The 16,162-nt window shown below is 41.0% G+C and overlaps 2 protein-coding genes across 2 annotated transcripts; one reads left to right on the top strand and one right to left on the bottom strand.

Annotated features, from left to right (window-relative positions):
- Positions 1-7: 7 nt before the first annotated feature.
- Positions 8-768, top strand: FAHD1 (fumarylacetoacetate hydrolase domain containing 1). The gene has a single exon (XM_010182740.1). It carries the CDS (start codon positions 28-30, stop codon positions 697-699), a length of 672 nt encoding a protein of 223 aa, XP_010181042.1. The 5' UTR covers positions 8-27; the 3' UTR covers positions 700-768.
- Positions 769-3,070: 2,302 nt separating this feature from the next.
- Positions 3,071-14,687, bottom strand: MEIOB (meiosis specific with OB domains). Its single transcript, XM_010182741.1, has 13 exons — positions 14,619-14,687; positions 11,329-11,386; positions 10,672-10,803; positions 9,846-9,918; positions 8,747-8,942; positions 7,860-7,960; positions 6,440-6,492; positions 6,257-6,352; positions 5,816-5,917; positions 5,155-5,308; positions 4,612-4,795; positions 4,059-4,145; positions 3,071-3,205 (listed from the first exon to the last, which is right to left on the bottom strand). Exons 1-13 carry the CDS (start codon positions 14,685-14,687, stop codon positions 3,071-3,073), a joined length of 1,440 nt encoding a protein of 479 aa, XP_010181043.1.
- Positions 14,688-16,162: the final 1,475 nt, after the last annotated feature.

The raw sequence follows: 16,162 nt of genomic DNA, 5'->3' as shown, positions 1-16,162 counted from the left end.
TCCGGGTAAGGTAGACCGGCCGCGGGCATGGCCTCCTCCAAACCCCTGTCCCGCTTCTGGGAGTGGGGCAAGAACATCGTCTGCGTGGGGCGCAACTACGCCGACCATGCCAAGGAGATGGGGAGCGCGCTGCCCCGGGAGCCCCTCTTCTTCCTCAAGCCTTCCTCAGCCTACGTGCGCGAAGGGTCGCCCATCCTCCGGCCCTACTACTGCACCAACCTGCACCACGAAGTGGAGCTGGGGGTGGTGATCGGGAAGAGAGCCCAGGCCGTGGCTCAGGAGGCTGCCATGGAGCACGTTGCAGGCTATGCCCTGTGCTTGGACATGACGGCCAGGGACACGCAGGAGGAGTGCAAAAAGAAGGGGCTGCCATGGACCTTGGCCAAGGGCTTCAGTTCCTCCTGCCCCGTCAGTGACTTCGTGCCCAAGGAGAAGATCCCAGACCCTCACAAGCTGAAGATCTGGCTCAAGGTGAACGGGAATCTAAGGCAGGAAGGGGAGACGTCCTCGATGATCTTCTCCATCCCCTACCTGATCAGCTACATCAGTGAAATAGTCACCCTGGAAGAAGGGGACCTGATTCTGACAGGGTCTCCCAAAGGAGTGGGGTCTGTGCAGGCCAACGATGAGATAGAAGCTGGGATAAGCGATGTCCTCTCCATGCGGTTTAAGGTGGCACAGCAAACGCGTAGATCCTGACCAGGAGCTGGGCTGGGGCCATGTCTGTGTGGGAAGAGGCTCTTTTGGGAACATCTGGTGAACAAGGAGACACACAAGCTGTCCTGTGCGCTGAACTCTTACAGGGCCCAGGCATTTAAGGGACTGTGGCACATCAGGGACACATAACCCACAGGCTCGAAAGGCATTTAATTAAAACAGCCCCATTTCCATGAAGGCTCCAACTTGGACCTGGAGTCCATCCCAGCTTGGGGCAGAGGGTTAATAATACCTCAAGCGTACCTTGGAGCTGGGCTCAGCGTGCCCACCAGCTGAGGAGGGGCTGGGATGGCTGTCACAGGGTGTGCTCTTCTGTTCCGCTGATCTTTGAGCTTTGCCAATGCATTGCCTTAAAATAAAAGCGACAAATTAAACGGTTAAAATGGTGATGTAGGAGCTAAAGCTCACCCATGCTATGTAACGTCAAAGATGGATGCGTAGCAGTAAATCAAGAATTACAGCCTCAGAAAGCATTTCTCTCCTTGGGGTATTCTTCAATAAAAAGATGTTTGCTTTTCAGATTGGTTTCACGATTCCTCCGTGCGTTTTTCAGATGTGCAAATTAAATGAGGATTGCTTTCCCTCCCACTCCAAGGGCGTAGCACAGCAGAAGTGTGCCAGATGCTTGGCAGATCTCTTTTCCTAAACTCATTTTTAGATAACGTTTCTAAGAGTGAAATAACACAAAAGATCAATGAGCAGCTCCTTGGTAAAAGTGACCAGAAAACTTGAGTTTTACCAATTTTAATGTATTTTAAATAAAAATCTAACTGCAGAAATCGCCTTTTTTACGTAATGCAGTGCAACAGTTGGAGTTTTAAAATATTTCCAGCTGTTAAAGAAGCCACGCTGTGTAACTTTTCCTGTTTCCAAACTCCAGCTGATCTAACGCTCTCTACCAGCTTGCATGACAAGCGAGCTCCCTTTCAATTCAAAGGAGTGACAGAGTTGTAAAATATAATTAAAAAAACCCTCCCCCTGCAAACATCAAAACTTACCCTTTTCAAAGGTTGTGCAGAACTGACTTATTTCTAACAAAAACAGATGGATTTTGATTTTTTTTGTTGTTTTTTACGTACATGCAAGCACCAAAGTGAAACGCTTCCATTTATTGGAGCCAGATCTTAATAACCACTCTGGTTTTAAGAGTGCATTTGGCGAGTCTTGCCGAGAAAATTACCGTAGCCCGAAGATGAGCACCTCTGAAAGAGCAGCGTGGTCCAGGATACCGCAAATCACACGGTAAAAATGAAAAGCAGAACATGTTACAGAAGAAAAATAGACATTTTTCTATCAACTCCTCCAGTGCACGCAGCTGTAGCACACCAGTACCCAGACGGCACCTCCGTGGGTCCTGACCCTGCACACACTTCACTGCATTTTGCCTTAAAGCACCTGTGAAAGTTCCTTGTATGTTGAGGCCTAAACGCTGTGAACATAATTCAGGTTGCTTCTAAAGGCAGCCTAAGGAACCAAAGTCAACTGCAACAAAAAATATTCAGCTCTTACGTTGAACAGATCCAGCCCCTGGCTCAGAGGAGTCGAAATGTTGCTTGGTTTAAGGCTGCTGCTGTCAGCAGGGAAGCTGTGCGCTGAATTTGATGCAACCCGATGAGCGGGGCCAAGCTGAGAAGTCAGCCCAGAGCAAGGAGGTTTTGTGAATAATTCTGAAAGAGGAAGGATTAAATATGTTTTCTGTACTGTTTTGGTTTCTTCGTGCCTGTCAACCATTACCATCTATGGGAACGGCAGCAACGCATCATTTGCAGCTTGGCCTTGAGCCCTGTGTATTGATTGCTGAGCTGGGGTGTGATTAAAATTAACAAAAACATTCACTTCAACATTTTAATGAAATAAAATAAGACTTAGCCTGCCCTACAGAAATCAGCCTTGCAAACATCGGGGCTATTTCCAAGCCTCTGCAGTTGCCAGAAGTGCTGCGTTTGGACTCACCGATGCACACCAGAAACCCAGGCAGCGTTTCAAAGTGGGTCTTTATTTTTTGAACAGACACAAAAGTGGCACGAAAGTAGCGAGGCAGTTAAAAACACAGAAGTTCAACAGATGTCTTGTGCTATTTCTTATTTCTGAATTATTTTTTTTTTCACATATATTCTAAACTGAGTGAGGAAAGCCTCCATCCCCCTTGTAAGGGGGGTAAGAGCTTTTCTTAAGCTGAGGCCCTGGTGTGCTTTTTAAATCACCTGAAAAAAGATCAATACAGAAGCCCACTTACAGGGGTTAATAATTCATATTCCTTCTTTACCATCAGAACATTCTTAGCAAAATATGACAACAACAGCGTGCTGCATCTAATAATACAGGGGAGAAATGCTCTTTCTCCTGGCTGTTTTCAAGCCATACACTGTAAGCTCTTATTTCCAGTCTCTTTTCCCATCAGGCTCTGACTCGCCTCTGCAGGGTCTGCCAGTTTGCATGAAAGGACATTCACTTTCAGTCCGCTTCTCCAGCTGGGTGACAAAGTAACCTGTAAAAATAATCAAGGGTCTTTGTTTTTACTGCTGTGTAGCACTTTGAAATGTGTTATTTTCAAGTATCACACAATACTGCCAGATATGGTTACACAGATGTTATTTTAGACACGGGTACACACATTTTATGCTGTATTCCTCTCACTGCTGAAGTAAAACACTTGCATTTTTTCCTGGAAATAGTGGCAAAGGCTGGGGGAGATGGGAGATTTGCTTAGCAGGACGAGTTTAAAAAAGAAAGTCAGTTTAGAGTGGTCCTAAACCAGGCAGTTCTGTGAGAAAGGAATCCAGTCAAGTACACAGCATGCAATTTAGAAAGCAAGGAATATTGTGAGTAATAGCAGATCTTCTAACAACTGCTCCCACGTGTGAATCTGATGTTGTCGCTTTAAGGAGAATCACAGATGTTGGAGATGCCTCATCACGTTATTTCCCAAAACACAGGTAACTAAGGAATATATTTAGGCAACCCTGTATACCATGCAGTCTATTACATACATAGATCAGGCTTTATTCTTGTCAACTGGTAGTGTTAACTTTATAAACCTACAGCCAGTGAGTAAATCATGTACAGATGCTTTTGAAATACCAGCTCCTTAATCAGTATTGGCTAAGAGCAGTTTGTGTCTTTCGTATTTTGCCTGAAAGAGGCCTCTATATCTGACCCTGCAGGGACATCCCTAATCTTGAAATTACGACAAGGACTATTTGCTTGGAATATTCGGAGTATTGTACAAAACCGATTCATTATTTTTAAAAGTTCAGCAGAATTGAGATGGAATTTTTCAGCACTAAATATACCACCTAATGGGGAACAGCCACTGTTTTAAATTAACATTAAATACTAACTTTAACATAAATCTTGCTTCGTTCCAGAAGAAGTTGCCATTTCAATGCAGTCTTCTTGTCTTCTGTTAGAGCAAGGAACTCATGGACCTGTTCATAACAGCGCATCAACAGAACATGTCTTCAGCATACAGTTATAACACCTCCACAACAAAGTGATGATGAAAAGAGCCTCTTATGCATTTTTTATACATTTCTACGCTGTTTTTTCCCCCTCTTCTAACATTGTGCTTGGTGTAATATGTGTACCAAGACAGTCAGATGAATCTGAATAAATTGCAGGGTGTTTGAGAATCAAAATTAGGGAGTGCCAGCCATGTTTTCAGAGAAGTGTAAATTAAAGTATTCACTCTTACATTTAATGTCTTTCTCCTTAGCACCTACTGACTTCTAGCTTTTAACTTGTTAAAAAGCTCTGTGTGTGTATGTATCCATATATACATGCAATTTTTTAACTGGTATATACACACATATACATGAGGAACATTTACATATAATTTTCATCAGGCTTCATGGCTCAGCTCAAATAAGAACCACCAAATTCATTTCTACTTACTGTGCAGCCTAGTGTCTCCTCAGCGACACAGTCAGAGAGGTAACAAGAATAAAGAGTGCCCGTGTGATCTGTCAGATCAAGCAGAATGTCAAAGCTTGCAAAGGTTGACTTTGAATCCAGAGAGACGTCGTGGCAGAAAGTGCACGTGTTTGACGTTTCGTTCACCAGGAAGCGACAGATTGAACTGAAACATAAGATGATGATTAATGCACATATGCAATCCCTCCGTTTCTAGAACTGTTTTCTAGACTGAAATTTCCTCTTTTAAAAAAAAACATTCATCTTCTAAACTCTTAAGTCTGTCTGAGGCAAAGCGGCCTCTTTCTTCTTCGCTCCTCTAGACCAGAAAGAGCGAGTCCTTCATAAAGCCAAGTCAAGCCTTGCTACTTCTGGGAGTCTACACAACCGAAATTCACATGGCTTCCTCCAGAGGAGCCTTATTTCATATCCAGAACTGGGCTAAATTATTGTTCCATCTAATTTGAGTCAGGGGAAGAGGGATAAGCGGGTTTTACTACAAATTTAAACCAGGCGGTTGCTTACCATCTGTTGCGAATAACTTTAGATGCATTATCATCAATGTCCAGTGTAGAGATGTAGCCATAAATAATGCCGTAGACTGGTTCAAGTTTCCCATCACTCTGTAAAGCTTTTTCTTTCAGCTGTTCCACAGTATAAACGTTGACGATAGTCTCCACTGAAAGTTTAAAGGATATGTTAAGCGTGTCTGAGAAAGAAACAGCACGGAAGAGCAACAAAAAGGGATCTTAAGGTAATAAAAGGAGAGGATTTGATCTAAAGCACTAGAAAATCCCCACACACCTTCCTTTTGAAGCAGCCTTATCATCTGGGGACAAAGAATAAAACAAAAGGGGAGTGAAGTGAGGAATATGTCCAATATTTAATCTTTGTAACCTCCAAAAATGAGTTTTTGACAAAAACTTTCCCTTTATATTTTTCATACTTACTCAAGACAGAAAGAACACACAGACAGGCTGCAAGGGAGCACACAGGCACTGAAGATCCATAACTGATGTTATAAGAGATAGCCCCAGTAACAGCAGGCCACAATTTAAGCATGCAGCCAGGCTATACCTTACTTTAGTTTCCCTGAACACACAGAGCAAGAACTTGAAATTTCAATTGCTCTGTGAAATTACACCAGACAGTTCCATAAAATCAAAGTGCTTGGATCCGTGCTTACAGTTGATGGATTCTTTTGACTGCTCCTCCATTTTATCATGCAGGAATCCTGACTGTGCACTCTCTTTGATGAAGCTGTAGAGAACATTTGCTTCTGCTGTTTCTTGAAAAAATTATTTTAAAAAGTTGTTACTAGATGTTGCACGTAAAAAAACCAGCATAATTCTATTTTGCAACTTTTTCTTCTGGCGGCACCAACATTGGAATTAGCCAAGAGTTTATTTTATCTTTTTTTACTTCAGCTGTTAGTCCTACCTGGAATATATGAAGGCTGCTTTGATAAAATTAAATAAATAAGACAAAAGGGTAGAAGCCAAAAGCATTGGTCACTGCGTAACAGAAGAAGGAGCTTTCTGAAGCAATCTGACCTCCAATAGGTCCATTCATGCATTCTAATCTATCATGATTACTAATACCAAAGCAATACTTCAACAGCTCTTACCTGGATTAGTTGTAATGATGGTTTTTGAGATCACCGTTGCAGTCATGCAGTTCCTAAATTTGTCAAAATTTATTCTCACATCCGATGCAAATATTACTGTGCACAAAAAAAGCCAACCTGTTACTGTAGTATAAGTATCACGTTAAGAACTACAGTAAAAACATAAAAACCAGATTATTATACCTGTTTCTTGTGGGATCCAAGTCTGTGCAAGCTGGATAGATTCATTATCCCAACTGCATTTAAAAAAAGTTAATGTGTTAAAACATTTTGGAAACAGCACTCAAACTGTTTAGCATTAAACTACTAAATAATATTCTTATAATTAAATTGGTCCAAGGGATCACAGCTCTGTTGTTATGTGAACATGCAGAATATTCCTGGAAAAATACTGTGTGTATTTCAGAGCTTTGACAAAAGCAATTTCTAACTCAAGCAATCACAGTTACAGCAACTGCCTATCAGCTGAGCCTTCTCTGTGGCAACAAGGCGATTGCTCTCATCACTGGGCCAGATGTTCAGCTGCTTTCCCAACACTGCAGCCTTGTGACTGTGGATGATGGGACTAGAGTGAGGTCAGTGGTACCCCTCAGAAATCATAAATGGGATGGTTAGATCCCTTGATGATGTCTCATCTAGTTCCTTGTAAGTTTGGATGGCAAGAATACTGCCAAAGCAGTTTTGTTCTGGAGGGCACCGAGTCTCTGCTTCCTGAAGCCCCCAGCTCTGTGTCACTGGGTGCCACCGCTGAAACAAGGATATTGGAGCTGCTGCTGCAAGTTAACATTGGTGGGAGCTCAAGGGCTGGTGAACTTCACACCACAGATGCTTATTTGTGTTTGTGTGTGTACATTAACTGTGTTAAACATTACACTGACCAACAATACAGCTTTAACTCTGACACAAAGTGCAATGCTATCTTGCTACTCCTATCTAGGGGACAAAGGTAAATCCAACCAGCGAACAACAAGCCCAGTGCAAATGAATACCCACATAACACTGCTCGTAGATAAGCCACGAGTTTATTGAATAAACTATGGGCAAAATGCAAAAGTTCCTGTGTAAACAAATCACTGTCTGCACGCACAAAGGGTATGGACGTAGTCATGTTTGTAAATAGGGCACATGATGAAAATATGGCCAAAATAATATCAAAGTATTTCTGCACTATTTTAAACATTTAAAACTGCTCCAGCCTGTTTCCATTGCACTTGTGAATTTGGCTTGGCTTTAAAAATGAAGCATGCTCCTTTTCTCCCCCCCCTGAGTTTGTGGAAGAAATGTACTGCCTTTGCAGCTGTTTTGAAATGCCATTTCCTGCATTAGTTCGAATTTCCACATTATAAGATGTAACTGAGCTTCATTTTGCCATCCACGAGCTAGCAGTCTGTCAACACGTCATAAAACTAGACAATACATATAAGGTCACTCTAATGAATCTCTTTCATAAGCCTCTCTTCAACGTACATTCCTCATCGCAGTTGCCACTCAAATAACAATACATTTAAATTAAAAGATGGTGTTATAACTGTGTGTTACAGTTAGTTTCTTTACCTGCTCCTGCGTTAGTTTGTGTATTTTAGTGAATTAAGTAACATTTTACCATACTATTGGAAAAGACGTCTCTGTTTCGTCATACAGCTTTACTTCACACCTCTGACCTTTTCTTTTGTCTGAAGTTGTAAAGTACTTCGGCTCCCCAACCTTTAAGAAGAAAGAGAAGGAGTCATTTTTCCTCTACTAAATGTTTAGGAGAATAAAAGTGATAACCTAGAAAACAGAAGAGTTAAAAAAGGGGGAAAAAACCCCATGCGCACCGTTAAAAGGAAACCTATACACGACTAAAAGTTTAACAACAGTCATTTTAGTTCAAGATAAAGGGACGCATTTTATTTCATAGTATTTTGAAGCGGCTGCCAGCCTAAACAAACAAACAAAGGGCTACAAAGATGATCAAGGGAGTGGAGCATCTCCCTTATGAGGAGCGGCTGAGGGAGCTGGGGCTCTTTAGTTTGCAGGAGAGGAGACTGAGGGGAGACCTCATTCATGTTTATAAATATTTAAAGGGTGAGTGTCACGAGGATGGAGCCAGGCTCTTCTCGGTGACAAACAATGATAGGACAAGAGGTAACGGACACAAACTGGAACACAGGAGGTTCCACTTCAATTGGAGAAGAAACTTCTTCTCAGTGAGGGTGCCAGAGCCCTGGCCCAGGCTGCCCAGAGAGGTTGTGGAGTCTCCTTCTCTGCAGACATTCAAAACCCGCCTGGACGCCTTCCTGTGCAACCTCATCTGGGTGTTCCTGCTCCGGCAGGGGGATTGGACTGGATGAGCTTTGGAGGTCCCTTCCAATCCCTAACGGTCTGGGATTCTGGGATTCTGTGAATCCTGTCCACTGTGAGTCCCAAAATCCATCCTCACACCGAAGTCAATGAAGTTACCCATGGTACAGTAGGAAAACACCACCCTGTTGTGACTCCTTAACTTACTGACATGACAGCTGCAAGCACGTTGAGGATTCTTCCGTCGAGGCTTTGTCCATTCGCAACGATATCGCCCAGTGAATAATAATCCTGAGGGTCCTTGACGGGCAAATGCAACACAGAAAGGAGCTTGGTGTCCATTTCGTAACATGAAGACCTTTTGACCACCGAGTGGTTTTCGCTGAGCAGTAATTTGTAGCAGCTAGATGCACAAAACAAATCCCATCAATCAGCATTTCTTTTGCCAATATATTAACAGTGTAGAATTTTAATTCAATTCACATAAGAAAATAACTGCTGATTTATTCCTCTGTTGCTCTCCCAAAGATATGGAAACACAGCCCTTATCAATCACTAAAAATAAGTTACATTCTGAAAGGTCTGTAATGCAGATAATCGAGAGGGTTTGGCATCATGACATAAGACACTACTACAGCCAGACTAGATTCGGTAAGGTGTTTTCAAAAGTAATAGCCCAATGACCTAAGTAATATTTACAATGCACTGTTAGCCAATGTTCTTATGACTGCATATGATTAAAAATATTAGAATATGATCAATTAGGAAATAAATCCTAATTAAAGAACAGGTGTATTAGTTCAGCCAACATCTACATCTTAAGTATCTAAGTTAAAACATATCTAAATTACGCCTTGCAATGTCAATTAGTTTCATACACCAGTTCAAATTGCTCAGATTATAGAGAATACACTGAAAGACAAAATATACAGATTGCATGATACAAAAGGAACATGAGGATGCCTCACCAAAGAAGTAACAAATAGCATTATGGTATATTAAAATACCTTCTAGATAAACATGTCATGTGAATGGATTTTGATACGGATATAACGTCTACAAAACAGTTATGTCTTATAAAATTTGGCAAAATCAAATCTAAATCTCCAAAGACCATATAATGAGAAATATAGTCTCTTTTGAGATTACTTGGCCGTACGTGGTTGAAAGCAGGGAGGAGATATGGCTGTATAAGGAGGTTAATCCCAGGTACCTCTACCAATTGCTGCTGCAGTTGGCTGGAACCAAAGCAAGTATCAACATTGATCTTCCTGGAAAGAACCACCAGTCTATGCTTTAAGCTTACCTAGGAGTCACAGGGTTGAATTTTTCTTCCCTTTCTGTTTCCTTTGACTGAACTAAAGGATTTTCAATCGTAACTGAAAAAAAACATTGATACGACATGTTAGAAAACTGAATACAGATGCATATAAACAGAAATAGATTTAAAAACTGTTGCTTTCATGGTTGATATGGAAAGGAAGATACGTGCAGTAACTACTGGTAAATGTTTTCCTCCTAAAAACCATATCTGTCCAGACAGCTCACATTACAGCCAGAGTCCCACAGGAGCCCTCAAGACGTTTAATGGAAACCAAACAACACCGAGTTCTTGTGTGTGTGCTCTTCATAGCCACGAGTTTTACCAAACACTCTGATCCGGCAACCATGGGCAGCAAAGTCTTTCTACTGACTTTGCAAGATAAAAGCACAAACCGTAAATAAATACAACATTTCCATTGTGTTTTTATTATCGTAGTCTTCTCTATAACTAAATGAAGACAAAGGAAAATGCCCAACTACTTTGCAGAGTTTATATTTCATAATTTCTAAGAACTGAATATAATGCAAGAATTTAGAGTGATTAACTCTAGGTAAGTTGTGGGTGGCTGCACTCAGTGGGTTTGTATCAGGACTTTTTGTTGACATATTTACTGGTTTTGAAGTTAAATCCTTGAAATCTAATTCCTTTCCTCTTTGTACTTAGCATAACTGAACAATTTGTTTCCAATTAGACTGTTTTCTGAGTCCTCAGAGAAAAATATAGCAAAACCACAAATACATAACACTGATTTACTGGAAAAAAACCCCACGATCAAGCAGAAACACGTTAAGAATAAACTCCAGCTTACCACAGTCACCAACTCGAAAGCTTTCCGAGAGCGATCTGATGTATTCCTCTCTGCCCCAGGAAGTTACATTTATAAAGCAAGCCGGTGAATCACGAATAGTGAAGCTGAAGGTGTATCTCTCAGACCCAATGTCTGCAAAAATAAACAGCACTGTTACAATTCATTAGCACAGCTTGGTTTCGATCTGGAATATATGTCTAAAAACTGTTATTTCGAAGGTTTCCTAGATTTTGTAGTGAATTTTCTCCTCGCAATCTGGGGAGCACCGCTAGAGGCCAGCAGATTGTTCAGTAACCACATCGGTGCTACTCAGACCAGAAATTACGAGACACAGCTTGAACATTTCTGTTTTAAGAGAGGATGAACGTGAAGGGACCAGATCAATTCCAGCAGTGGCTTCATATCGGTACCATCTTCTTCAGAGCCCAAAACACTTCCGTGATGGAGTACTTCCAAACTGTAGTTGATAAGGTTGAGCCAAATGGATGCTGCTCTTTCATCTTGGTTCTCACGCACACAAAAAAATGCTTTGCACTTTTTTATCCTATACGTTTTACGCTAAGAAGTCTGTTTATCATTTAAATATCGATTTCAGGCATATATGCCAAATTATACCGTACCAGAAAATGAAGTAAAAATAGTTAAAAGGGACTTTACTTTTTCTGTCTGGAAAGCTTCTGACATCTGTTTTCCCAATAACCACACCGATTACATTCTGAAAAATAAAAAGATTATAGAATACAAGTATTAAACACAGATGTAGATGATGAATTAGATTTCATGGACTTGTACTCTACTGATGATAATAAACATATTTCTGGTAATCACTTTAATCTCTTTACTCCGCAGTACCACATGAACTAAAGACTGAAATGTAAACATGCAGTTTTACTTTAAAAAAAAAAAAGAAGTTACTAATAAAAATATTAAAAGAAATACATCTGTTTCTGTTTGCAAAGACAACGGGGGGACAAAAGTTCACCCAAAGCATTCATAATTTTGGCTGCTCTACAGCAATCTCTCCGCAGGTAGGCAGCGCTATTGGTGTTTCACGCTCTCTGCACAGGTCTCAGATCTCCTTAAACGCACCATGAAAAGTCTGGGCAGGATTTATTTTACCGTTAAACGGCCAAGGTTTCCCCTGCTGTCAGCACCGAGATGCACGCACGCACATCCTCAGGCAGGGCCATTTATCCTGGCCTCATCCAAGCAACATCAACTTCTACAGGTGCCTCTTCCTTGCTGTCTACATCTCAATTTCCTACAAAGGGATCTTTGGCAATGAACTTTTCTGATGATTCAGAACAAAATGAATCTTTTTACGCTTTGCAAATCCTTTATTTATTCTGCAAAAGCACCTCGGTCTCAATTGTCAAACAAGAGTACTAGGAGCGAACACACAGGAAGAAAGAGACCTATATAAAAGATATAATATTAAGTGTGAAAGAAGAGTGTTGAAGTGCTAGGGAATTAGTTACTAGCGAATTTGGGAATTTCAGAGGTGAGCAATAAAGCTGGTGTGGTAACAAGGACTGGAAGGAGACACTGACATGGCAATACTGCGGGGTCCCCTGAAATAAGAAGCGTCCCACATCTCTTCTGCTTCACACGTGCACTTACTTGTGGATTTACCTTTCTCATCCATGCAGGAGAAGCCCAGCATTGAGCTGGCAGGGGGCAGTGAAACAGTTTAAGAACCCACACGAGCTGAATTTTGGACTTTTTCACAAAGAAATGCAACCTGACTGACCTCAGGGTAACAATATATGCTCAAAAATTAGAGCTCACGTTCCCCGTTTGCTTTGCATCACTAGATGGAGCAAGGTAACTGTCTCACCCTGCAGCGAAGGCCATGGACTCGTTAAGAGGAACGATGTGTAAACAGCGTCATATCCCAGCTCTTCTAATCTCTCTAACTGAATATTTTCTATCTGTCTACATGGCATGATTTAGATTAGGATTTGACGTTTCTATTTCTGGTTTTGTTTCTTAAAAAAAACCCCCACATTTCAATTAAATCAGAGTGCAACACACCCTGCATCTCAGCACCAGTCAGAGGAACTGACATTTAGGATGACTCTTCACATGAATTAAGCTGATGTAAATCTGCAGTTTCCTAAAGAGATCTCCCCTGCCCCTGCTGCGAACATATTCATCTCTCTTGTATTAGCACTAAGCCTGCACAGCAAGCTGGCAAAGGAAGTGATCTGGCTGGAAACTATTTTGGAGGGGAGGGGGGTGGGTTGGGGAGAAAGAGAGTAGAAAAACTCGCAGAGATCATTTCCTTGATCAGTTTATTGTGCAACCACACTAATTTCAGCAGAAGAGGAGGAGCAGAACACGCCTGCGATGAGGGAGCGGGCCCTGCTGCCTTTTTTGGCAGAGCATTGCTGAGGGTTGCTCAAGCAAGTCCTGGGTCTACGGCATTAACACGCTGCAAAGTTTCTTAGATCCGCTGCACTACTAAAAATTAGACTATAAAGTAACAAAAAATAAGTTATAAAGTAAAAAATATTGCTTTGAACGATGTGTGCTCAGCTGTTCTAAAGTCCTGAACACATACAGATCATTCTATCATGAGATACTGGTGAATTAGTTTTTAATGAAAACACTTTATTTGTTATAGGTTGCTAATTGCAACGCTCAAGATTAGTTTAATTGGTAAAATAAAGGCTTTTAACTGAGTGGATTGCTGTGTTTGGGAGTAACTGCAAACAACAGATTGAATTAGCTTTGCTGAAGACCAAGAGTTTATAAAAAGCTGTAAAGAATATATAAAATCTGCTGTCTCCCTCTCCTAGTTCATCCCTTTTCTGTAATTTCTCTCATTTGTTTACAAGAAATGAGAAAAAAGGGGCTAAATTGAGCTCCTCCCAAATAAAAAGCTGTGGGAACAGCAAAAGTCCGTGTTTTCAGTCTCTGCACGGGGAGCTGGGGCTGTAACAGCGCATCCGTGGAGAAATCCTGGCTCTGATTTATTCCCCAGGCTCCGACTCCCAGCAGCACCGAGCGCTCAGAACACACGTTATTGCTGTGAAAATGTGGGAGAAACAGTGGGAAAAAACTGCAACAGAGGGAAGAATGCAGCTTTCTCCCTCTCATATTAAAACATCATCTGGGAGAGCAAAGAATGAACCCCCCCGGCTTCCTATTTTTTTATTCAAGCATCTAAATCCCAAAAGGGGAAAATACCGAGTTTCACAGTGTAATCCCCTGTTCAGCTCTGACTCCAGTAATTAAAGTCCTCACTCATGTCAGGATATAAAAACCCCTTCATACTCACTCACACTTCTGTATGAATCGACCAACTACAAAGCTTTGCTATTCAAGTTTTTTGGGTTCATCCTTCTCTCCTGCACTCCCACAAGCAAAATTCTTAGCTCCTTATACACTGACAACCACAAAAACCTGCTTCTTTTTGTTCTAAAGAAACAGAAACCATCCGATCTGACACGTAATTGTGAGATTTTTTTCATCCGGTTAAAACACCGCACCACTCAACGCAAGTTTTGTTTGAATAATTCAGGATTATGTTATTTATCTCGGAGCGCACAAGGAGAGGTGGAGGATTGGGCCTTACATCCATAGCTCTTAGTGAAAGACTATTGTGGGTCACGGATGTATTGTGACCACATAATGCTGACTCTGTACATGTCTTTACTAATTCAGCATCCATTTGGGACATTACAAAGCAGCCTCTGATAGTCTCAGACGTTGAATTGTCCAGTCAATATCTACACTTGTGGTATCCACACACTATGGACAACGGCAGCATCGATTTTCATTTTGCTGGTTTATCCACAAAGAAACTGAGGTGCTTTATATCTCACAATTAGACTAATGCTATTAGTAGCTAAATACACGTCAATTATATAATTTTGCAGTAATATAAGACAGTCATATACAATTTCGTTTGAGAACAAAAGTACTATGTCTATGAGACTTACGGGACGAGCGAGATTTGGATGCAGGTCTGAAAGTGCAGCAAAGTCCCGCGTTGAACCAGAATAAGCCATTCTTTATCTGTAACTTGAGAAAACTCACTTAGATTTGTTCAAAATCTAAACAAATAATTTAAAACTATTCATGGTGAGAATAACAAGTTATGTTTCAACACAAATGTTTCGACCTAAATAGCATCTGTCTTCAATAAAAACCATTCCAAGTAGACAATTCTTTACTGTTTGTATTTGGCAATGTAATTGATGAATTTTACTGTAACTATTTTACCTGTGCTTCTCAAGTAAAGGTCTGTAACTGCTGTTTACATATTTGTTCAGAATTAAATTGCTTCATTAGCACCAGCCTCTGAAAAATATTTACCCTCCTTCTCCTGTCTGAGAAGTTCAACTAAATTTAATGAGGCAGTTCATATATAAAAGCCCATTTACATGAGAGGAAAGAAAACCATTGGGTTGCAAACCACCTTAATTGAGGGATTGGACTAAATATTAAACTACTTTGAAATGGGAGTTCATCCCTTCCTCAAAAGTAGAAAAGTTTTACATTTTTAATTTATTTTTATTAAAATAAATTATTTTTAGGCTGCTAGCATCACGTTGGTGTCCATTCCTGTGAGCTATTGCACACTCAAGTCGTGCCATGGATGCTTTGTTAGCCCATCTGAATACCTCTTATTATTTCATGAGTACCTTCAGAGACATTACTGATGTTTAGCAAATAGTTGGCAGACTCTCTTTTGTTGTAAAAGGGGCCATCAAGTTGTCCAAATCTTAATAACCTTTAATATGAAGGAACTGCTGACATTTTTTGGAGGATGCCTGTTCAAACTTTATAACAAAAGTCTTGAATGGCTTTTGCAGTCTTTTTACCTGGCACCTTGTGTGAGAACTGTTAACCATTTCATTGGTATAATGGTCTGTTGGGCACGCTAGGAAAGGAATAGACAGTCTACACTTCAAAAAAAGTAAGCAGTTATCTGAAAACAGTTATTTTCTAAAAGAGCATTTTAAACTAAACTCTCACAGAAAAATATCCCAAATTTACCTTACAAAAACTACTCAACAGCAAAGCCCTCAAGCCTATTCCCATCCCATCATATGGAAAAATTCGCGTTCACTTACGTAGGAAAGTCACCTCAACTATCCCTCCAAGGCACGTTAATATTCTTACCTCAAAAGAAGTTAAATATTGTTCAATGACGTACCTCACACCACAGCTGGATCAGGTTAAAGCAAGCAGCGCTGGGAACACATGTATCAAAGGAAGATTAGAAAGAAAATTTAGGATTCGGATTTAGCCAGGGGAGGCTGCCACACACAAGCGCACCCCTCACTTACCCCCTCAGGGCTGAGCTCCTGGGGTAAACTGAGGGGACACCACCCAGAATCACACTTCCTGTGAGAGAAAGGACAAGATGGATATCACAATAAATACAAAATAAATAAATACACCAAACTGGTGTTGGGCACCAGAGAAGCTTCCACCCCCAAAGGCAGGCCAAAGAGATTTTTCTTCCATGGGCTCATTG

This window comes from Mesitornis unicolor, unplaced genomic scaffold, assembly GCF_000695765.1.
Source record: "Mesitornis unicolor isolate BGI_N332 unplaced genomic scaffold, ASM69576v1 scaffold9044, whole genome shotgun sequence".
Taxonomy (NCBI): domain Eukaryota; kingdom Metazoa; phylum Chordata; class Aves; order Mesitornithiformes; family Mesitornithidae; genus Mesitornis; species Mesitornis unicolor.
Note: the sequence above shows the minus strand (reverse complement) of the source record. Positions and strands in the feature narration are given on the sequence as shown.